The following is a 20,097-nucleotide window of genomic DNA, read 5'->3' on the forward strand; positions in this document are numbered from 1 at the left end:
CAAGTCTGTCCTCATGCCAGTCACGACCAGAGCCCATTCGACGTAGCCATCTGCCTCCAGCCTTTCTTGATCACAATTGGATCTCCGCCTTACTCGATAGCGTCGCCGCAGTAACATCCCTGCAGCGCCGGGGAAATTTCACCGGGTCTCGGGAGCGGCTGTGCGGCAACACGCCGACAGAACCTTAAAACTGGACATAATTCGTGGCTGTGCCTAGGTACGCTGGTCGTGAGTAATCAATTATCGACAGTCGAAATGTGGAAACATCACCACAAGTCAATGTTAATCGAGCCCAGCAGTGCAAGCCCACTGCAATGCGTTTTCTGAAAGATGGTGGTCTGGTCAGCTCTGCCGCGCAAGACTTCTCAGGCCAGCCCAGGCCTTCCCAACCAGGCCACCAACGAAGTTTCTCTTCAACCAGATCGCCCTCACTCCCCACCAAGTCAGCCCTCCACTGACTGCGGTGATGCCCATGACGACGGCCCAAAGGTCCCAATTCCTCGCCTTCCAAGTCGACATCCGACAGTCGGCCGTTTGCAAATGCATTGGTCTCTCCCCTTTTCCTGCGCCACCCTCCCAATCCGCCAGCACCTCTTCGATGAGATCCGCTGCTCTATGTTTTCCTTTCGCCGCTATTCTTGCAATCCTTTTCAGCCGCTGAACGTTCTTTGCGAACATTCCGTCTTCGTCGCGCACCACCGTCTCAATCTTCTCCACCACCTCGCCAGAGTGGAACGCAAACTTGTCCAGCTTCAGCCCGACGCCCGCATCGACAAGGCGCACGGCGTTTGCCAGTTGATCAAACCAAACAGGTAAGCACAGCACACGCACGCCGTGATATGTGGCCTCGTTCGCCGACGACCCGCCGGCGTGCGTGAGGAAGAGCGTAACGTGCGGGTGGTCCAGCACCGCGCGCTGTGGCGCAAACGGCATCACCATAAAACCATCAAGCTTGCCATCCAACACGTCCCCAACCACAACCTCCGTCTCCATCTCTTCCGCGCCGTTCCCAGCCACGGCGACGCGCTTGCCGCGATCGAACCGCTTCCTCGTCACCTCGGGCAGCGCCCAAACGACACCATCCACGCCTCCCCGCCTCAACACCTCCACCAACCCCTTCATCAACTCCACCCCCTTGTCCTCAGGCAGCACCACGTGCGTCCCCAAACTCACATACACGACGCGCCTCCTCCCCTCCAACCACCGCTCGAACCCGCTCTCCAGCGGCGCCCACGAATCCGCCAGCACCGGCCCCACGGCCGCCATCAGCGGCGGCAGCGGCCGCGGCGTCTCGAGCCCGAAGAAGGAATTGACCAGGACCAAAAACCGCAGCCTTTCGTACCCCATCGGGCGGTCGCGCGCTGCGCCGGCACGCCGACGCATCTGGCGCGTCCAGCGCTCCTGGGCGCGCACGTGGGGCAGCGCGCGCAGCAGGACGACCTCGTTGCGCAGGCGCTGCCACACCGACAGCCCCTCCGACGTCGTCGCGGGGACGGGCTGGAAGCCGGGGACGCCGGGCACGTACGCGGGCTTCGCGCTGGGCGCGGCGAAGGGGAACTGCGGCCACAGGACCGCGACGGCGACGCCGTGCTCGCGCAGCATGTCGGTCGCCGCGGCGTCGGAGAAGTAGTCGGCGAGGATCATGTCGGGGCGGTGCGGGGAGGAGGAGGCGCAGAGGCGCCGCAGGTGCGCGTGGCTGTCGGCCCAGGTGTGCGCGTCCATGGTGCGCTTCGACGCGAAGATGGCGCCCAGCCCGCCGCTCGTCGCCGCCGACCACGCGTAGCTGCGCGCGAAGATGTCGTCGTCGACGTCGGCTGGTAGCGCGGGCCCCAGCGTGTGGACGGCGCTGATGAAGGGGTAGGAGCGCGCCCAGTGCTCTTGGCCTGCGTTGGTGGCGAAGGTGATGGTGTGGCCGCGCGCGGCGAGCACGGCGCCGAGTTGGAGGATGGGGGCTGCGTAGGTAGGTCAGTTATCTCCACGTGGGGATATGTGGGTGGGTGAATTGTGCGGGGGAATGGCCTTCTTACCTGCATGGGTGTACCCGCCTACCGTCGAGAGCAGCATGATCTTGCGCTTGAATCCGTCATCGTGGTCGTCGTGTGGCACTTCCATGGTTTCCTAAATTCTCTTCTGGGGTATCAGACATGGGATGGTGGTTAGTGGCGGAGGCGGCTCTCTGACGTGCAGCTGCCCTTCATTAAGAGGCATCAGCCATCCCAGCCACGTGACGCGCGTCCCTGCGTGCCGGCCTCAACATTTCTGGCGCCTTTGCGTGCGAAAACGATTCAGCTCGCATCCTGCTCTGGTGATCTGATTGCTGCCTGACCCGCGGGGTCGTCGTTTGTGGAGCCACACCCGGGGTATTTTCTGGCCCGGAAGGATTCGCGAATGATAGGCGCCATTGGCTGCCATTTTCTCTTCTGTGGGGGCGGGAAGTCGCACCACCCCGTAAAAGCATGCATGTTTTACAGCACGCGTTGTGGCGTTTTACTTTTTGGTTCCTTGGTTGCTCCCGGCGCTGTGGGACACATTGCTAATCTGTTGAGGCTTGCGCCGTTTGTTGATGACCACGTTGCCGAGCCGATGCACCGAATGTACGACCATTTATTTCAAGACCTCGCTGGAGACTTGCAGCCCAAGGAATACTTGCCATTGCTGATGCTAATTGAGTTAATGTGTTGCCATGTCCATAATAAGTGCGGCTTTCTTGCTTCGTTTCTTCCGCCGAATGTAAGAGTAAAGAATTGTAAAATTTGAAGCCATTTATCCTTCCGAGATGAATTCAGTTTTAATTTTCTAGCCATGCGTATAGAGCGCGGATTGTGTGGGGTACACACGTCATACCTATCACTGCGTTAATGTTTCTTTTTTCCAACTCATCCAATGCCCTCTCATTGACATAAATCATTTCAACTCTGTTTGTAGCATCACCTAGACGATTGAAGCGTGTGTTCCTGAAGAAGGGTACTTAGAGCTCATTACGCTTGGAATCCTTATCAGTGCCCTTTGAAGGAGCATCCGCCGCGTCCTGCGCATTGCTAGCAGGGACCTCCACCTTTGCACACGGTCAGACACGCACCCAGAACATAATGAGATCGGTATCAGCACTTACTTTGGAGATCTTGAAGCCTCCAGGAACCATGGTCTGGAAGACCCCTTCGGGATCGTACTTCTGCGCCATGGCGCGAATGCGCTCGATATTGGGGAGCGGGTAGCTCTCAAGCGGCTTCTGGTCATTGTAGGCGTAGGGCAGATAGATGTACGGGTGGTCCTTGCCCTTGCTCTTTGAGAAGGCCTTCACCTCGGCGATGAGCTCGCGCTGGGCATCTTCGAACATGGCGTCCTTCTCAGCGCCCTTCCAGCCGCAGTAGGTCATGAACACTTGGGAAACATCAGCCACAGTCGGTTTCGTAGGAGACAAGCTAGTAACTTTGGGCAGTGGGGGTATCATACGGATGTTGTTCTCAGCGGACTGGTCCAGGCCGAGCATGTTGCCTCCACGCTCCACGCCGAGATCAGCAAAGAGGGATGGAAGCGGCTGGAACATGGTGAGAGTGAGCCAATCGCCGCCGTCCTTGTTGAGCTTCTTGACCATGGCGTCAAAAAGTTCGGCGGCCTTCTTCATGACTTCGGCGTCGTTCTGGAAGGTGATGGTCATGAAGCCGTCGCTTCGAGGGTGTCAGGACCGATCAGACATGGAAAGGAGGAGAATATGCTTACCGGTAGCCAACGGCCTGCTCAAGTTCTTCGATGAGATCGGAAATGTTGGTGATCCTCATCGAGTCGGAAATGTTGCCGGGGATAGAGAGGAAGTCATTGAATATGGCAGGCGGCGGAGATGGGTCGATAGTCTTGGTGTACTCGTAGGCATTTGCAACCACGACTTGACCGATGGAAGAATCGTAGTTCATGATAACGATAATGGAGGCGTACGGATCCTCGGAAATCTTGTTGGTGAAATCCTCGAGATATTCAAGCTGCTGAGATGCGGTGTCAAAGGGATACGCGACCACTCCACCCCAGAGATTCTCATTCTCAAATGTCATGAGGTCGAAGCGAGTGACAATGCCGAAGTTGTTGGTGGAGCCCTTCATGGCCGGAAAGAGGTCGGGGTAGCTATCCTTGTTGACGTAGACGATCTCGCCGCTACCAAGAACAAGCTCATACTGTGCAACATTGTCGCAGGCCATGCCCTTGCGGGCCGAGTAGAACGAGTTGCCGCCGCCAAGCAGGAATCCACCAACACCAACAGAGCTGGCGCGACCGCCAACAATGAGGAGATTATCCTTGAGAAGGGTCGAGTAGACGGATCCCCATCGTGAGCCAGCGCCAACACCGGCAGTGCCATTGCCGAAGTTGGTAGTGGTGTTCATAAAGCCAAGGTCGATGGTCACACCATTCTCAATGTTGTTTGCGCCCGGCCAAACGGTGTGACCACCGCTGCGGATAGCAAACTGGCATGTCTGGGTTTTGTTGGCCTCTTTCAAGGCGATGACGGCCTTGGAGACCTCAGCAGCGTTCTGCGGCTGGATCAGGCACCACGGGCGCAGTTGAGCAGCAACCGAGAAATATGAGTCGATTCTCTCTTCGTACTGCTCATCGCCGGGGTACTGAATGCTCAGACCAGCGGTTTTCAGAGCGCCGCACTGATTACTCCATGTAAGCTTGCTTGCTTGAAGACGTCACTTTAGGTGCTTACGTACGCAGTGTGATGCGCCGGAACCACTGGCCGATGCCGCGGCAGGGCTTGATGTTTCAGAGGCCGACCCCGTGTTGCTTTCGGCAGCGAATGCCGCGGCAGAGAAGAGAGTTGCAGCGACGTGGAGGCGCATTGTGCCGCAGATCAGTGAAACGAAAGAATGATGAGAGGCAACCTCGCCAACGATCCGATCAACAGGAATGAAGAGCAGAACACCTTTTTACATGACTCTTGCTCCAACCCCACCGCCACACCAGTCCGGACGTGTGGAGGCGGTCATTCAGCCGGTCGTTCATGGATGAAACGGCGATCGCCCAACCAGTTAACGCTTGCTGCGGGCCGGCCGTTGTGCCTCACGCGGTTTTTTCTGCGGTGAAATGGCCTATCCTTGTTTGGGATAGTGATATGTACACGACACTGCATTGCGGGGACGTCAGCAACAGTCAGCCAGAACATCAAATTTCTCTACCACTTCTGGATCCGCATTTTACGAGGATGCATTTCTCTCGAAAAAGCCCTTGGGGTGTTTCACAGAGGTTGGCTTCCGTTCCACACCGCACCGTGGGATCATCCGGAAGTCCGCTTCCCCTTCCGCGTGCCCGGGGAGATGTGCATCCTCACCAATCCCAAAGCGTCGCGAGGAAGAAGCGGTGGGGTATTGCGGCGAGGCGCATCGAATTTCTGGGCGCCTAGGCGTCCCTTGACGGCGCGTGCTTCGGAAAAGATGGGGCGTCCTCGGTTCCTGCATTGTTGTCTGTTCTTGGCAAGGAGAAGATTTTCGGCGAACCAGTCACAAAGACGGCGGGCGGGTGGCTGCCGGGAGCTTATCGTTGGACACAACGGTCGAGTGTGCCAATCGAAGAAGAATCCTGTTCTCTCCATTGCATTGACGCGCCCAGTTTAAACGATCGTGAACTATTACATAACGAGGGATTCAGGGGATCTGCTCGGCTATTGTGGTCCAGTCAAAGTCTCGCCTAAGTAGATCTGAGGGAACCTAGTGCTTGTACCTTCATGAAAGCTCTGTCCTCATCCTCCAGCATAGTGGGCGCACAGGGCGGTTCCTTCGAGCTTTGCAATTTTTTTTCATTCTCATGGCACAGCAGTCCTTATTCACAACCTAATGCACGCCACTAAGCCACAAAAGCTTGAGCTTTGATCCAGAAAGAAGGCCAGACCGGCCCGCGCCGCGTCAAACATACGCACGTCTACCTCGTGCCGCTGTGGATCGCATATTCCTTGTATCAGCTTCGCTACGACGGTTACATCCTTGCGGTCCTTGCTCCCTCAGGAGCATATTAAAAAAAAAAAAAAAAAAAAGAGGTCGCGATGGGGACCCCGTTTTGTCCACAGTCGGGAAGCCTTCGGCGACTTTGAGGCATGACGCACCATAGAACGATTCATGCATGGGTTCTCGGATGATTCTCCGGGATGCGCAAATGGGGGATAACCTTGCTGCCACGAGATTGCGTTGGGGGGTGGCCTATAGTGGATCCGGGTAAGGCGGACAACGCAGCAATCCATGCCTGTTTTCGCCGAGGAACTTCAACGAACGGCCTAGCTATTCTCGGGTGTACAAGGCCATATTATAAGCATCGAGCGTTGACCCGAGTTCGTACTGTTCCTGATGTGGATCAGTGCCGATGGAGATCATACCAGGGAGTGAAACCCACCCTAGGTGCGGAGAGTAAGCGTGCATCCGGCCGGAAGGCTTTGAGTAATTCCTTGAACTGTGCCCATTTGTTAGTGCAATACTTCTCAACCCACTTCCCGCCTCTCTTCCTCAACTTCACCCAGCCACGCGCTGGAGGGCGTGAGCCGCTGCCATGGCCGCCACATACACTACAACGTATCTCGCCACAACAAGCGGCACGTTCGCGACCGCTACCTCGACGATTATTGCGGTACTGCCACCGCCCACGGGCTATCATGTCGATTTTGCCAATCCCGCGAGAAAAGGCGATACCACCGGCTACTGGGTGTTTGCTTTCGGCATTATATTTGCCTTTTTATTCTTATGCATGCGGCTATACACGAAGATAGTTGTTTCACGGTCTTTTGTTGTTGACGATGGTGCGCTGCTCGACCATGAGTTCCAAACATTTCTGTGCTAACCATGTTTCTAGCATTTATTATTGTCTCCTTTGTCAGTCACTCAGTGTACCTGCCACTCCAACTTCTTCTAACATCAGTCAGGTTCTTGGTTTAGGCTGCCAGAGCCTCTTAGTTTGTACGAACTTATCAAACCCATCTGCCAGTCTCGGTCTAACCATTACCAGATATGTGGAAGAACGAGATCCAAGGTGTGCACGCCTGGGAGATCCCTCTAGAACATTACAATCTTTACAACCTGGTCAGTCTCCAGAAGACACCATCCCGCAAGCATCGCCCGCTGAACATGATCTCCTACAGCTCATCATGTGCGCCTCGGTCCTCTACGCGCCGACCCAAGGTTTCGCCAAGCTCTCCCTCCTCCTCTTCTACCGGCGACTCGCGCCATTCACCTGGTTCCGCGCGGCAATCTACGTCGTCATGTTCGTGGTGGTAGCGTACACGCTGGGCATCATGTTCTCGCTCATTTTTCCCTGCAAGCCGGTCGCGTCTAACTGGGACGTCACAATCGAGGGAGAATGCATCAACAAGGCGGGCATATACATCGCTACGGCCGTCATCAACATCGCGACCGACCTCGCGCTGCTTGTGCTGCCCATCCCCGTGCTCGTGCGACTGCAGATCCCACGACTGGAGAAGGTGGCGCTGATCGCCATGTTCGGCGTCGGGTCGATGTACGTAGCACACACACCCCCGCCTCCCATCATCACTTCATCCCCATCTGGCACACACACCTTCAACACGTGTCTCCGCTAACACGAATTGCTACACAGGACCTGCATCACCAGCGTCGTGCGCCTCATCATCCTCATCCCCATGCTGACCGACCTCGACCAAACCTGGGCCGTCTCCATCCCGTGCGTCTGGATCCTCGTCGAAGCCAACCTCGTCGTCATCTGCGGCTGCCTGCCCATCGTACGCAAGTTCGCGCGGCACGTCGCCCCGAAGCTGTTTTCCTACGGCTCCTCGCCGGGGCCGTCCGACGACGACGACCCTTCGTCCACCGGTGGCGGCAGCAACATCAAGGGCAAGAAGAAGAGCAGGATGGCCGATTTCACGTTCCACACCATCGGGAGCAAGAGGAGCAAGCCGCTGGTGGGCGGCGCGAGGAGAGGGATTGGAAAGGGGAGCTATGGGGAGGACTTGAGCAATATTGAGCTGAATACGACGTGGGCGGGCGACGAGACGGTTATGGGAGCGGGAGATACGGCGGGGAGCTTGGCGGACGATGATGGCAAGAGGGGCGAGAGTAGGGATGGTAGTGGCATGAAGAGAACGTGGAGTGATGGCGGGAGCGAGACGTGCATAGTGGAGACGAAAACGACGGTGGTGGAGTATGGGGAGGCAACCGAGAGCATCAGGAATGGGTTCGCAAGGCCAAGAGGGGTATGAGTGGTATACCGACAACGGAAAAAAGGAAGTGTGTCCGGCAGCGTTGTCGGAAGAGAAGGCGTTCACGGAGATTATGGGTTGAGGATTACGCGTCACGCTTTACTGGAAATGTTCGCGCAAAAAATTCTAGATGGGAGTCTGTCTTTGCCTTCACTGTTGCCTTCGGTGGTGTAGACCTTTTTCGCCTTCTATTTTCCTCTTTGGGAACGAGCTTGCGTATGAACTGAGACTGTGGAGAACAGGAGAACCCCGATGGCCGCTAAGATGAGTGATGTAGCCGGAAGTATCCGACGGAGCTGTGAGTCGGTGGGACAAAGCTCTCCGCGACTGTGGTTGCACACGCGGTTTGCGCTTGAAGAAAGGGGGCATCATTAGGGTCCAGGTACTCGTACGAGCTCGATCCTCCATGAGAGCAAGAATCAAAGCCTCATGGCAAAGCCACAGTTGTTAAATGTTATGTGTGGCTTAGGAGGCTCTAAAATAGATGCTCAGGTACACTGCATCTCGGCCCCACGAATTGAGCCGCTGCGGAGGCGGGCCGTTCCGCATCGAACTACGGCCGAGCGTCTGACTTCTACCCCGGCCGTGTACTTTCCGCATTGTTTGACAACAGGTAGACACGTTGAAACAATGAACACGTGGTGCTGCAATGGCATTGAATTAGAGTATATGCAGGTGCATGCAAGCCCCTGTGCCTTTGTCTGCAGCTAGAGCCGTATGTAAGCTTATGTAGCACTTGTTTAGGCAGTTGTGGCACTTGAACGTCACAAAGTGAGTCCTGGCCAAGCCACATGTGGCTGGACCTATGGTACGACCATTGATAAATGCAACGCAATCAGACTTAGCCGTCGGATCCGGTCGGCCGTGGGCCGAATATAACAGTGTTGGCGGAGGTTTGCTGCGGGGTCTGGACCGATTTAGAAACCAGCGCTTGTCTCAATTTTGCGCGGGCGACGCTGGCCCTCTCAGCCCTACGCATCATCGAGTCTGGATGGTACCTGGCGGCAGAGCGCCACAGCCGCGAACAGATGGTGTCAGCAGCCACCAACCGGATTTCTTCCTGCATGCGGCTCTTTGTTCCCCACAGTAAATCACATCCAGGCCTACTTGGGTCACTATGTTGTCTCGTTTGTTCTGCGGTCTGGCCAATTCAACAGTAAAACGCTGAGTCGAACTCGGGTGAGCGGCAGTCAAGCGGGAAGTCTATCCGCACTTCTGGTCCATACAACTTCTCCACGAAAAGCCCACGTGCTGCTATGTGATTCTCTCGTCTGGGGTGAGTGCGGCCTCACTCCGCCCCGCAAGACCCGTACACACGGAGTCGGGCATCCGAGCCAGCATGACGTCAGGTAAACAGTTCTCTCTGGCCATCTCAGTTAGCAAAGTCATACAGAAAGGAACCCTTGGCCCTGGGCCTTGCGACTTCTTTCTCAGTCTCTGACACATACTCGAGGCCAGATTGGTCGCCTGGGCAGTCTCGGCGTGCTAGTTGTTTGTGCATCTTGAAAGCAAGCAATGATGAGCCAAGCATCTCGGTCGAGACGCCCCCAATGTTGCGCCGGGGCGGAGGGAACAGCTCCGCTGCCGGTGGAAACTGAGGGCGCTTGGTGGAAGGAGTGAGGACCAACTGGGAAGGCGCAGGCCGCGACTTCCTCGTCGGCGCGCACAAAGCAGCGCCTCTAACACCCGTCGCCGGCCGAGCCCAAACCACAACCATCGTTCACCAGTTTTGCTCTTCGGGGCCGTCTCACTCGTTCTGAATCTGCTGAAGCCAGCACGTCGGTCATTACCTCCTCCCTGCGATATAAACCAAAGAGGACAGCGCTCCAAAGTCGACATCAACAGCAAACAGCTTCCTCCAGCACACTACCCATCAGCTCACCAACCCTTCTTTCAATCAACATGGTCTCCCTCCGCATCTTGGCCCTCGTAGCTCCACTCCTTTCCCTGACTCACGCTGTCCCCTACCCCTCTGACGCTGTCGCTTCCGCTGAGTTCAAGTCTGCGACCTACGATGGCGATGCTACGCCCACTGTCACCTCCCACGACCCTGCGACCATGGTCCGCCGCACCACTGGAGGTGTTGTTACTGGAGCCGCTGCCGTCGCCAGCATCAACAACCGCGACGGTATCGGCGCTGGCAAGGACAGCTACACCTTCTACAAGGGCGACGGCTCTCCCGGTGCTGGCTGGCCTACCAAGGACAAGTGGGTCTCGTTCGAAGACATGTGGAACAACAACAAGCAGAAGATCCTGTCCAAGTCCTGCAGCTACAACAGTTGGGGCGCTGAAAACTCTGCCGCTGAGATGCAGGGAATCTACGACGCCATCCAGAAAATTGCCGTCGAGACTAAGGTTGACCACCGCTTCATCCTGGCCATCGTCGTCCAAGAGTCCAAGGGTTGCGTTCGCGTCCCCACTACCGGGTAATGAAGCATACACCTTACGAAGAGCTTCAAGAGCTAACATGTTACAGCAACGCCGACCCCAACATCTTCAACCCTGGTCTGATGCAGTGCCACAGCGGTGATACTAGCTGTGCCAACAAGAACCCGTGCCCCAACTCCTCCGTAAGTCATTACAGCACACTCAATTGTTCACTTCTCCGTTACTGAACCACAATCTAGATCTTGTCAATGATACGTGAGGGTACGGCCGGCACTCCTAAAGGCGATGGTCTTGCGCAGGTTATCAACCGTGAGCACTCCCCGCAGCATCTCTACTCTGGAGGAGACACATCGCTGACATAATGTACAGAGGCCCAAAAGACCTTCTCCACCAGTGATGCCCGCGCCTTCTACGCTGCAGCCAAGTACTACAACGGCGGCTCCATTCCGCCCAGCAACAATCTTGAGGATGGCTGTTGCACGCGCTGCTACTCCAGCGATGTCGCTAACCGCCTTACCGGCTGGACCTCTGCTACCACCAAGTGCAACCTTTGAAGGACAGATGATCTGCATTGCCGCTGCATTCAGACCCGGACTGCACATTACAGGGACATTTAGCTTTGACCTCTTTGAATTTTATGTTTTCTGCTGAGTTGCTCAGCATCTACTGCATAAGTGCTCTCTCGTTGTGTTTCCACCATGTCTTGTCGGTATTTTACGAGTAGATATCCTTTCGTACAGCATTTTGTTATTTTTCACTTTGTTTCCTCTCTTTGTTCACCAACTCTCGCGTTGGATTCATTCCATTGATGCCAGTCCACCAATATGACGTACTTGTTACGCATAGTCAAGTAGCTCGCACTCATATAGCTACAATGCGCAGATTTGCGTTTCTTCGAAATGTGTTCAGTGAGTGTCTGTGTAAGCCATCCATTTCTTTCCGCCTCTCAGGCTGTGACGGCGCCGACTGTACATTCTGAGACACCACCGTGGCGCTCAAGGCCTAGACCATCTGGCCAGAAGGCACAAGAGCGCAGTCTAGACAGTGGAGCAAGACACCCACCAGTGATGTTTTCAGCTTTGTACTCTGTATTTACTACTAAAGATTCACTTCATCTGTAAACATATTCCAGCACAGCAATTTTTCTAAATCACTTAGCTCATTGCTGATGTCAGATCTGTTTTAATCATGCATGATAAGCCCACCGTGATACTCGACGTCGATTGCGGGACGCAAGCGAGATGGGAAATTGCCTCTTTCGGCTAGGCCACGCGCTTTTCCCAACAACCAGGCATTACGCGATCCCCGATATGCCACACGTCTGGCGCCAGTATATAATCCTGCATGGATGTCTTCGAAAACTCGATGTCAATATGCTCGTGATACTCCTGTGTCAGTTCAGCTCCCTCAAAGCCCAACACGGAAGACTGGCAGCAAGCCATTCATCGAGGCGTCCGCATGTGAGAGATTTGCTGGACAAGGCAGGTCTGCAACAGTCTTGTATTCAAACAATGGCAGTCGAGAAATTAAAAGCAAGCAGCCGTACTTTTCATACAGTGAACCCTGCTTGAAGTCGATGATGATGTGTCAATTGCCTACGGCGAAAGGCTACCATTTAGTCGCGTCGTACTCCCACATGCGAGCAACGTATTCATCTCCCCCGCGCGCCCATCCTTTGATACCTCCATCGAGAACGACACTTTGCATCTCCGAGTCTCCTTGGCTTTTGATATGGTCTGCGAACCAGCCCGCTGAGCGTGGACCTCTGCCGCTAGACGAGCCTAATTTCAATGAGACCTTCGCTCGTAACGTCAAGGAGACACGCAGACTTACCACACCAGAAGATGACTTCTTTGATACCTGCGGCCTTGAAGATGGCGTAATGCGTCGGAATAGTAACGTACAAGCTATGTGCGGGTAGATTTATGGCGCCCTCTATCGTGCCACCCTGGACGCGGATGTGATTTAGCATTGAAGAGACAGAGGTGGACGAGCGAAAGCGGAGCCATACCTCAAAGTCCGTTCGACGGACGTCAACCAACACGAACTTTTGTCCAGACTTCTCACCATTTTTCATTCGGCGAAGCAGCTCTTCTCGCGTGATGCGCTTAAGGTCCGTTGAGCGAGGCTCTGGGTATGCTGCATACCAAGGCGTCTCAGCGGCTTGGCTCTCTGATGCCATAGTGGTAGTCTTGTTGATGCCGAAGTAGTCGGATTGAGTGATGGAAAAGCTTTGTAGAAGGAGAGAGACTGTTAGAACTAGAATGAGGGGTACGTCTCTGCTTACTCAGAAAAGGCGGGGTGGTCCCTGATCGCCGCTGATTGGCCAATGCCCGTACAGCAGAAAGAGACAATGGATGGCACTGTTCGTTTACAGCAGGACTTCAACACGCACACAGCTACAGTATTGTGCTCCTCTTGAACTAATATCTCAGTAATATCGAGATCTGTTAGTGCTGAGACTAATTCATGGTGTAGCATTAAAGTGTGCACCAGTATATAAAATTTTATACAAAACTATTCTCTTCCACATGAGCACGGCTACAAGCAACAATAGCATTAAAAGGCCTTTGAGCAGAGCATCTTTTAACATTGATCTAAGAACTGCCTTTTGGGGGGTAGCGACAAATAGAGTGAAGAGAAGTTGGACGGCAGGTGAATATAAATTTCCTTTTCCATCCACGCAATCTTTTGTAAGAGTGACTCCGTGACGGCGTATTACATTCCAAGCATCTTGTAATCTGCTTATAGGGGCAGTAATTTATTAGAAAAATATATAATCAGGCTTGACCTAACCGTGTTTCCGGGCTTTCTGTGTTACCTTTGGCTTAAACAGCTTTCAGATACTGTGGTGGGCGACATCAGTCACTCAGCCCTGCTGTTGCTATTGTGAAGCATCAATACTATTGTCTTCCTGTCAATAGCAGTGCTGCAAACTCCAAGCATAAAAACCCCCCTCCGCCTCAAATTTACTCTCTCTCCTACATCCACCCACCTCCGCACCCACCCGCTTGCGCTCGCCGTCCAGCGACACTATAATCACTTCCAAATACCTTGCCATCACCCGCCAGCATCATGCCTCCCAAGCGCACCCGCGGCCTCGGCCGTCGTACTCAACAACCACCTGCTGAAGAGCCCGCCCAAGAAGCGACCTTGCCAGCCACGACGCCTGTCCAGTCCGGCGAGGCAGAGGCGAATGACGCCCAGGTCAACAAGCCGGCCGTGAGGAGGTCGAAGCGCTTGAACACGGCTCCTCAGGAGTCCACGCAGCCCGTCGCTCCCAAGTCCAAGAAGAAGGGCACCAAGAAGGACAAGAAGAAGCCCGACGATGAGGTTCCTGCGGCGGCAGAGCCTCTCGCCGTCACCACCACCTCCACCTCCAACGAGGACGGCAACAACAACAAGCCGCCTCCCACCCCAACCACCCACCCTCTCCCCAGCGACGTCCTCCGCACCAACGAGTCCTCCTCCTCCACCACCACCGAGGCCGGCGGCGAGCAGAAGCTCGTGCGCGAGCTGAAGAACAAGAACAAGCTGCTGGACAAGCTGATCGAGGAGAACCGCGAGCTGCGGGCCAGCGCGGGCCCGTTGAAGCTGGAAGTCTACAAGCTGAAGAAGCGCGTGAGAGAGCTTGAGGAGAATGAGAGGAAGAGGGAGGCCGAGGAGGAGCTGAAGTGCGAGAGGAGGAAGAGGGTCAGGATGGAGGCGGAGCAGGCGGCGAGCAAGGATGTTGTGGTCCTGGATGATGACGACGACAAGGACGTTTAAGATGACGGAGACGAAATGTGTGGGTGGTATGTCATCTCAGGGTGTTAGTGGAACACTTTTGGGTACACTTCGTTGAGAAGTTTGGAGAGGATGCCCTATCAAAAGACGAGGCTTGTCATTGGGACGGGAGAATTGAACCGCCACCATCAGAGGCCTCGAGAGGAGACACACCGGGTATTAAATTGAAGAAAGCCTTTCATGATCTGCCATAATCACAAAGCACCATGCCAGCCAAAGTAACCGTCCGTCAACACCACCCGCAAAACCCAGTGATTCTTGCCACTATTCCCCCGCAGACAACCCAAAAGCCAACAGCGCCACGTTGCCAGAGTGTCCAAACGCCATAAACACCCATCCATGAAGTAGGCCTTGTCCCGCAAAGACACCCACTAGCAAGTCCTTTTTTACCTCCACGGACTACTCGCACTGGCGCCCCCCATATCCACGCTCTCAAACTCCATCTCCCACTCATCTATCTCCTTGAACTTCCTCGCCGCAGCCTCAAGCTCCTTACTCTTCATCTTTTCCCTCATCTCCCTCGTTTCAACCACACCGTCGTCATCTCCATCGCTCTCGCCACCGCTCCTCACGTACATCGACGCGTCCGCATCCTGGTTCTCCTTGTCGCTAGACCGACGGCCGTACGTCCGGCTGAGCCGTTTCTTGCCCGGCTTATCCTTCGCCGCCGCTGCAGCAGCTGTAGCGTTGGGCTGTTTCTTGCTCCGGACAGTGCTGTCCGATGTCCTCGCTGTGACCTTCTTTCTTCCCCTGCCTTTCGTTGCTGCCGGTGGGCGCTGAAGCTCGTCTTCATCATCGCTCTCGACTTCGACCTCCTCTTCTTCCGCTTCCGAAGAACTCGGGATCTCGAATGTTCCCACCGTCGCCGTCTTCGCGGAGCGTGTAGCAAGCTTTTTGCGTCGGCGAGGCAGGAGGGATTGCAGCGTTGCTGTCGAAAGGGACAGAACCTTCGGTTTTCTTGAGTTCGTCTTCTTGCGCGACGTACGCTTGGAGACGGGGGTTTCAGTAGCGGTGTCCGATTCCAACTCAGAGCTCGAAAGCGGATCGGCTGCGTGATCTTCTGGATCAACGGTGGAGGCCCTCCATGCAGTTCGGCCGGTAGATTTGGTGGTGCGAGCGGCAGCGCGACGAGGCCGTTTTGCTGGCGCCTCTTCTGGCTCCAGTTCGGCGGGGATGGAGGAGAGAGGCGATGTAGAACGGTGCGGAGCCGCAGTCTCTATGGCAGCTTTATTTGTCGTTGCTTCCTCATCCTCCTGGGGCTCGGGCTGCGTATCGACGACCATCTGCTGCGCTTCAGAAACCTCCGAGTAGAGGTGCTCCGACGACGTCTCTTCTCCATCAGCAACCAACTGGTCTTCCATGACCGGCGGCGACGACCGTGGCACTTGCACTGTCGATATCTCCATCATCTCATCCCGCTCAGCCAGCTTTCTCTTCCTCGAGCTGCTCGTCCTCGGCTCCGACCCAGGCAACGCCGCCGCCATAGAGCCCGCTCTCCCCAAGTTCAGCGGCGTGCCCTCATGATCCGGCTCAAAGTCACCCAAGCTGTAATCCAGCGTCGCCGCGCTGTCGTCCATGCTGTCATCGCCGCCCGTGTCCTCCGCATCGCTCTGCTGCATCATGCGCAACAAGCTGCCCTGCCTTCTCCTCTTCTTGAACTTCGTCAGAGCGAGCACGCTTCTCTCCGTCGCCGGCGTTCCCTGCGCCTTGACAGCGCTACCAGGCATCGTGTTGTTCCAATGGCTGCTCGAGGCCCTGCGCACCCTGCTAGCCGTTCCCGGCACCTCCTGCCTCCTACCCCTCTCAGTATCCTCTTCTTCCCTCTCCGTATCTGCCGCAGCGCCCGCCGTCGCACCAGCCGCAGGGGCAGCAGCAGCAGCAGCAGCACGATCACCCCCACCCATCGCCTCCTCTCTCCTCTTCCTCAGCGCCTCCAATGCCTTCGCCTGCTCCGGATCCTTGGCCGCCGTCCGCTGCTTCGTCACGCCGCCCCTCATCCTGCCCCTCGTCCTAACATTCCTGTTGTTATTCTTCCTCGCCGCGCCGCCGTCGCCTTCGGCCAGGGCGCCCGTCATCACGTAGTCCTCCGCCGTCGTGGTTGAAACCCTGTCGGCGCGCCGGAACAAACGCGCGGGCCGGGTCGAGATGCCGAGGGTGTCGCTGTCTTCGCCGCTGTTGTTGTCGCCGCCGCCATTGCTGGTTTCGGTGTTGTTGTCGGCGTCATCGTTATCATCGGCGGCGCCGTCGAGCTGTTGTGGTCCGGCTGAAGTGGGCGCTTTCATCTTGCGCGAAGGAGCGGCGGCGCGCTTCGTAGTGGTTGTTGTGGTGGTAGTAGAAGTAGTACTCGCACCGCCAACAACAGGGTGTGTGGTAGTTGCGTCGGCGCGTGTGGTGCGTGTTTGTGCTGTCGTTGATTTCGTCGTTGTCGTCGCCGCCGCGGCGCGCGTGCTGCGTTTTGGAGGCATGGCGGGGCGGGCGCTTGAGCACAGGGAGCCCTGGCGCGATTGCGATGGCGCGTGGGCTTGAGATGTGTGTGCGCAATTGGCAGTCGCGTTGAGGCTCGCGGGGTACGGCGACTGGTTTGCACGTCGCGCTGATGTTCTGCGAAGTCAGATGTGCGCGCGAGGCTCAAGGTCAACGAGGCGGTCAGATCTCGTATGTGGTGTTGACGTGTTGGACGCGTTCCACACCCGTGGCGCAAATCGGGCTTGGCGACGCGATGCACGTGATGGCGACTGACCCCTGCTTGGCCTACCACCCCGCATGTCCATTCCCTCAGCAAGCTCAATATCTCATATTGATATAGTACTACAGAGTTTGTTCACTTTTAGGAAGGACTATAACATGATTGTGGTTCACTGCTCTCCAAAGAGGTCCTTCTCCACCATGGCCCTACAGATGGGATGGTAAAAGTCCTTGTTGCGCTCAAACGTGTCTTTCGCCATCTGGAAGTCCGCGTCCTTGAGGGCCCTGAACAGAGGCCGAACGAACTTCATTCTGCCCACCCGTCCCAGCAGCTCTGCCGTCGGCTGATACGTGCTGATTGTCTTGCTCTTCAGGCCGAGGACGAGGAACCTCGACACGATCTCCACGTTCGCGCTCTCCTTAAACCGGTAGTTCTGCCACATCAGCTCAACCAAGTCAGACTTGAGTGGCTTGTCCCAGGACTGAATCTTCTCAAGGAACACAACGGCCTGGTTGCCGGTCCAGCCTGCGATGTCGTCGGATGTAGGTTTGAAGCCAGAGATATCATCCGAGTTGTTGGCTCCCTCCCAGCGCTCGGCGAGCTCGTAGCAGACCTTGACGAGAGAGTCATCGAAGTCAGGCTTGGGCGGGTAGCCGGGGGCGTAGAACCAAGTATCCCAGTCGAGGGACTCGAGCTTGGCGCTGGCGTCCTTGTCGGAGGCGAAGAAGTCGATGAGGGTGGCCTTGAAGTCGTACGAGTCAAGCGACTTGTACTTGTATTTTTTGAAGTAGTGGGGGATGAACTTGTCCCACTTCTCCTTGCCGAGCAACTTCTCGAGGTAGTAGAGGAAGGTGGAGCCCTTCTCGTATGGAATCGACGAGAATGCGTCATCAGGGTCTTTGCCCTTCAGGTCTGTGATCAGCTTGGTGTATTCGTGATCCTGGCCGTATCTCTCTACGGAGTCTTGCAGAGCCTTCCAGCCAATGATGGCAGAGAAGTCCCTGTATTGCTCTCCGTGAATGGCGGCGATGATCCTGCGCTCAAGATAGACGGTCCAACCCTCGTTAAGCCAGAAGTGCTCCCAGCTAGCATTGCTGACAAGGTTTCCGCTCCAGCTGTGGGCAAGTTCGTGGGCGATGACATCGATGTTCTGCTTGTCCCCGCTAATGATGGTCGGTGTCGCAAAGGTATAGATGGGGTTCTCCATTCCTCCGTAAGGGAAGCTGTTGGGGAGGACAAGCACGTTGTACGTGGTCCAGGCATAGTCGTAGACAATCTTCTCCGCAGCTTCGAGGAACTTCTCCATGTCGCCCTCCAGCTCCCACTGGCATGCAGTCAACGCGTCCGAACTGGTCCAAACGGTGCTTCGCGGGCCGATTGAGGCACTGGCAATGTCGCCAGATGCGAGTGCAATGAGATAGGCGGGAATTGGGATTTCCTGTTTGTACGTGTAAAGTAGCGTGCCAGGGGCGCCATCCTTGCTTGGCTGGAAGTCTTTGATACCAGTGGGGAGACCGCTGGCCAGCACAGGAAGCGGAGAGCGGATGTTGAAATCCACAGTAGACTTGACATCCGGAGTATCCTGGCAAGGAAGGACGGATCTAGCATGGATGGCCTGGCATTGAGAGAACATGTAAGGATGTTTCTTGTTCGACGTCTGCTCAGGCGTCAACCACTGTAGGGCAGTGCACTGCTCGGTCGTGCTAAGGGAGATGTCGATGGCGATCTCCTTATCCTTCTCAACACCCTCGCCAAGCTTGATGGACAGAGGGCTTCCATAAGGCTCCGACCGCGCAGCAAGATCCCATTTTGCGGACTTGCCGTCGACCTTGATTTCCTTGATGTCGAGAAAGCTGTGGACATGCAGTCAGAATTTTTATGATAAAAGAAACGATTGATGAGAGTAACAAACCTCGTATCCAAGATCACTTCATCTGCCTCCTTGTCCGTCAAGCTCTTTAACAGCAATACGACATTTCCCCGAAGCTTCTGCTTGGCGAAATCAAGCTCGAAGTTGACGGTCGTGTGCTTGGTCAAGAAGCTTCAATCCCGTTCAGCATCGCATTCGATATCGCTCTGAGGGTTGGCCAAAGCTCGCCGCAAAGTGCGTTGAACTTACTTCTGATAGTTGCTCAGCGTATTCGGATCCCTGTGCTTATTGACCGAAACCGCTGACGCGGAGGAATAGCGCGTCACCATTGTTGCAGAGAAGCCGCGGAACTGCTGGCTAGAGCGGTAAGAGAAAGAAGTCAAGAACTGCGGGGCCTGTGGGAGATATGACCGCAGACGGTTCATGAACGGCTGCAAGGGTTGGGGAGCGGGGAGGGAACGGAGTGAGGTTGTGGTGGTGACGGAAGCGTGGGACGGAATGTCATTGGGCAAGCGACAGGGCGGTGGGACGCCATCGCGGGCGGGCAAAGCGCGCTAATGCCCTTCAGGAATGTGGGATGATTTGTTGTGTCCGTGAGCGAAACAGACCCGCCTTCTGATGTAACATCGCGTGCGGGAATTTGGTGCAAAGATCTCTGGAAAGACACAAATAAAAATGTGCTACGATGAGCATTGGCACTGGCCGGAAATGCGCAACAACAGGAGGCATCTGTGACAACGTAGCTCGTCATCGATACTTGAAAGCAACTATCATGCATATTTCATTTCATCGTTCCACTCAATTGACCTTGACTGTTCTACAAGCTCATCGCGCCGAAGCTCCGAATGCTCGCCAATCGAAAAAGGGCTACGACAAACCTCAACCCAAGAAACCCTTTCCGTGTCTACCACCCATTTTCCACGCAATGCTACCTTATAATGAATAGTGAAGAAGCGGAGTCCCCCAAGCCCAATATTTTTTCGTCACTGTCGTCCAACCGCCACCAGATGCATCGATTAGAGCTCCCGTGAATCAGATATGTGCTTGAATTTGATTTCGAAAGCGCGTCTCCTTCAGAGAAGCACCGGTAATAAAATGAGAGTAATGAGAAGGCCGGCTAGTGCTGGCAGGTTGTCGAGCGCGAGCGTCTTCATAAAGATGGCG

At 55.5% G+C, this 20,097-nt stretch overlaps 8 protein-coding genes across 8 annotated transcripts; 3 read left to right on the forward strand and 5 right to left on the reverse strand.

Moving 5' to 3' along the window:
• Positions 1 to 342: 342 nt before the first annotated feature.
• LTHEOB_4099 (Cytochrome P450) lies at positions 343 to 2,112 on the reverse strand (the record flags this gene model as incomplete). The annotated part of the gene is made up of 2 exons (XM_035513095.1): positions 343 to 1,952; positions 2,028 to 2,112. 2 exons carry the CDS (start codon positions 2,110 to 2,112, stop codon positions 343 to 345), a joined length of 1,695 nt encoding a protein of 564 aa, XP_035375492.1.
• An 856-nt stretch (positions 2,113 to 2,968) lies between these two features.
• LTHEOB_4100 (FAD binding domain containing protein) lies at positions 2,969 to 4,832 on the reverse strand (the record flags this gene model as incomplete). Its single annotated transcript, XM_035513098.1, has 5 exons — positions 2,969 to 3,055; positions 3,113 to 3,381; positions 3,454 to 3,668; positions 3,721 to 4,646; positions 4,704 to 4,832. 5 exons carry the CDS (start codon positions 4,830 to 4,832, stop codon positions 2,969 to 2,971), a joined length of 1,626 nt encoding a protein of 541 aa, XP_035375493.1.
• A 2,148-nt stretch (positions 4,833 to 6,980) lies between these two features.
• LTHEOB_4101 (Integral membrane protein) lies at positions 6,981 to 8,203 on the forward strand (the record flags this gene model as incomplete). Its single annotated transcript, XM_035513099.1, has 3 exons — positions 6,981 to 7,052; positions 7,112 to 7,485; positions 7,585 to 8,203. The coding sequence occupies 3 exons, from the start codon at positions 6,981 to 6,983 to the stop codon at positions 8,201 to 8,203; spliced, it is 1,065 nt and encodes a 354-aa protein (XP_035375494.1).
• A 1,902-nt stretch (positions 8,204 to 10,105) lies between these two features.
• LTHEOB_4102 (Exo-beta-glucanase) lies at positions 10,106 to 11,145 on the forward strand (the record flags this gene model as incomplete). Its single annotated transcript, XM_035513100.1, has 4 exons — positions 10,106 to 10,629; positions 10,680 to 10,773; positions 10,831 to 10,900; positions 10,961 to 11,145. 4 exons carry the CDS (start codon positions 10,106 to 10,108, stop codon positions 11,143 to 11,145), a joined length of 873 nt encoding a protein of 290 aa, XP_035375495.1.
• A 1,054-nt stretch (positions 11,146 to 12,199) lies between these two features.
• On the reverse strand, positions 12,200 to 12,773 carry LTHEOB_4103 (Rhodanese-like protein; the record flags this gene model as incomplete). The annotated part of the gene is made up of 3 exons (XM_035513101.1): positions 12,200 to 12,372; positions 12,425 to 12,539; positions 12,603 to 12,773. 3 exons carry the CDS (start codon positions 12,771 to 12,773, stop codon positions 12,200 to 12,202), a joined length of 459 nt encoding a protein of 152 aa, XP_035375496.1.
• An 893-nt stretch (positions 12,774 to 13,666) lies between these two features.
• On the forward strand, positions 13,667 to 14,359 carry LTHEOB_4104 (uncharacterized protein; the record flags this gene model as incomplete). The annotated part of the gene is made up of 1 exon (XM_035513102.1): positions 13,667 to 14,359. One exon carries the CDS (start codon positions 13,667 to 13,669, stop codon positions 14,357 to 14,359), a length of 693 nt encoding a protein of 230 aa, XP_035375497.1.
• Positions 14,360 to 14,763: 404 nt separating this feature from the next.
• Positions 14,764 to 16,842, reverse strand: LTHEOB_4105 (uncharacterized protein; the record flags this gene model as incomplete). The annotated part of the gene is made up of 1 exon (XM_035513103.1): positions 14,764 to 16,842. The coding sequence occupies one exon, from the start codon at positions 16,840 to 16,842 to the stop codon at positions 14,764 to 14,766; it is 2,079 nt and encodes a 692-aa protein (XP_035375498.1).
• A 390-nt stretch (positions 16,843 to 17,232) lies between these two features.
• On the reverse strand, positions 17,233 to 19,262 carry LTHEOB_4106 (Leukotriene a-4 hydrolase hydrolase; the record flags this gene model as incomplete). Its single annotated transcript, XM_035513104.1, has 3 exons — positions 17,233 to 18,916; positions 18,976 to 19,104; positions 19,183 to 19,262. 3 exons carry the CDS (start codon positions 19,260 to 19,262, stop codon positions 17,233 to 17,235), a joined length of 1,893 nt encoding a protein of 630 aa, XP_035375499.1.
• Between the last annotated feature and the right edge of the window lie 835 nt (positions 19,263 to 20,097).

The sequence above is a fragment of the Lasiodiplodia theobromae genome (assembly GCF_012971845.1).
Source record: "Lasiodiplodia theobromae strain AM2As chromosome Unknown scaffold_10, whole genome shotgun sequence".
NCBI lineage: Eukaryota > Fungi > Ascomycota > Dothideomycetes > Botryosphaeriales > Botryosphaeriaceae > Lasiodiplodia > Lasiodiplodia theobromae.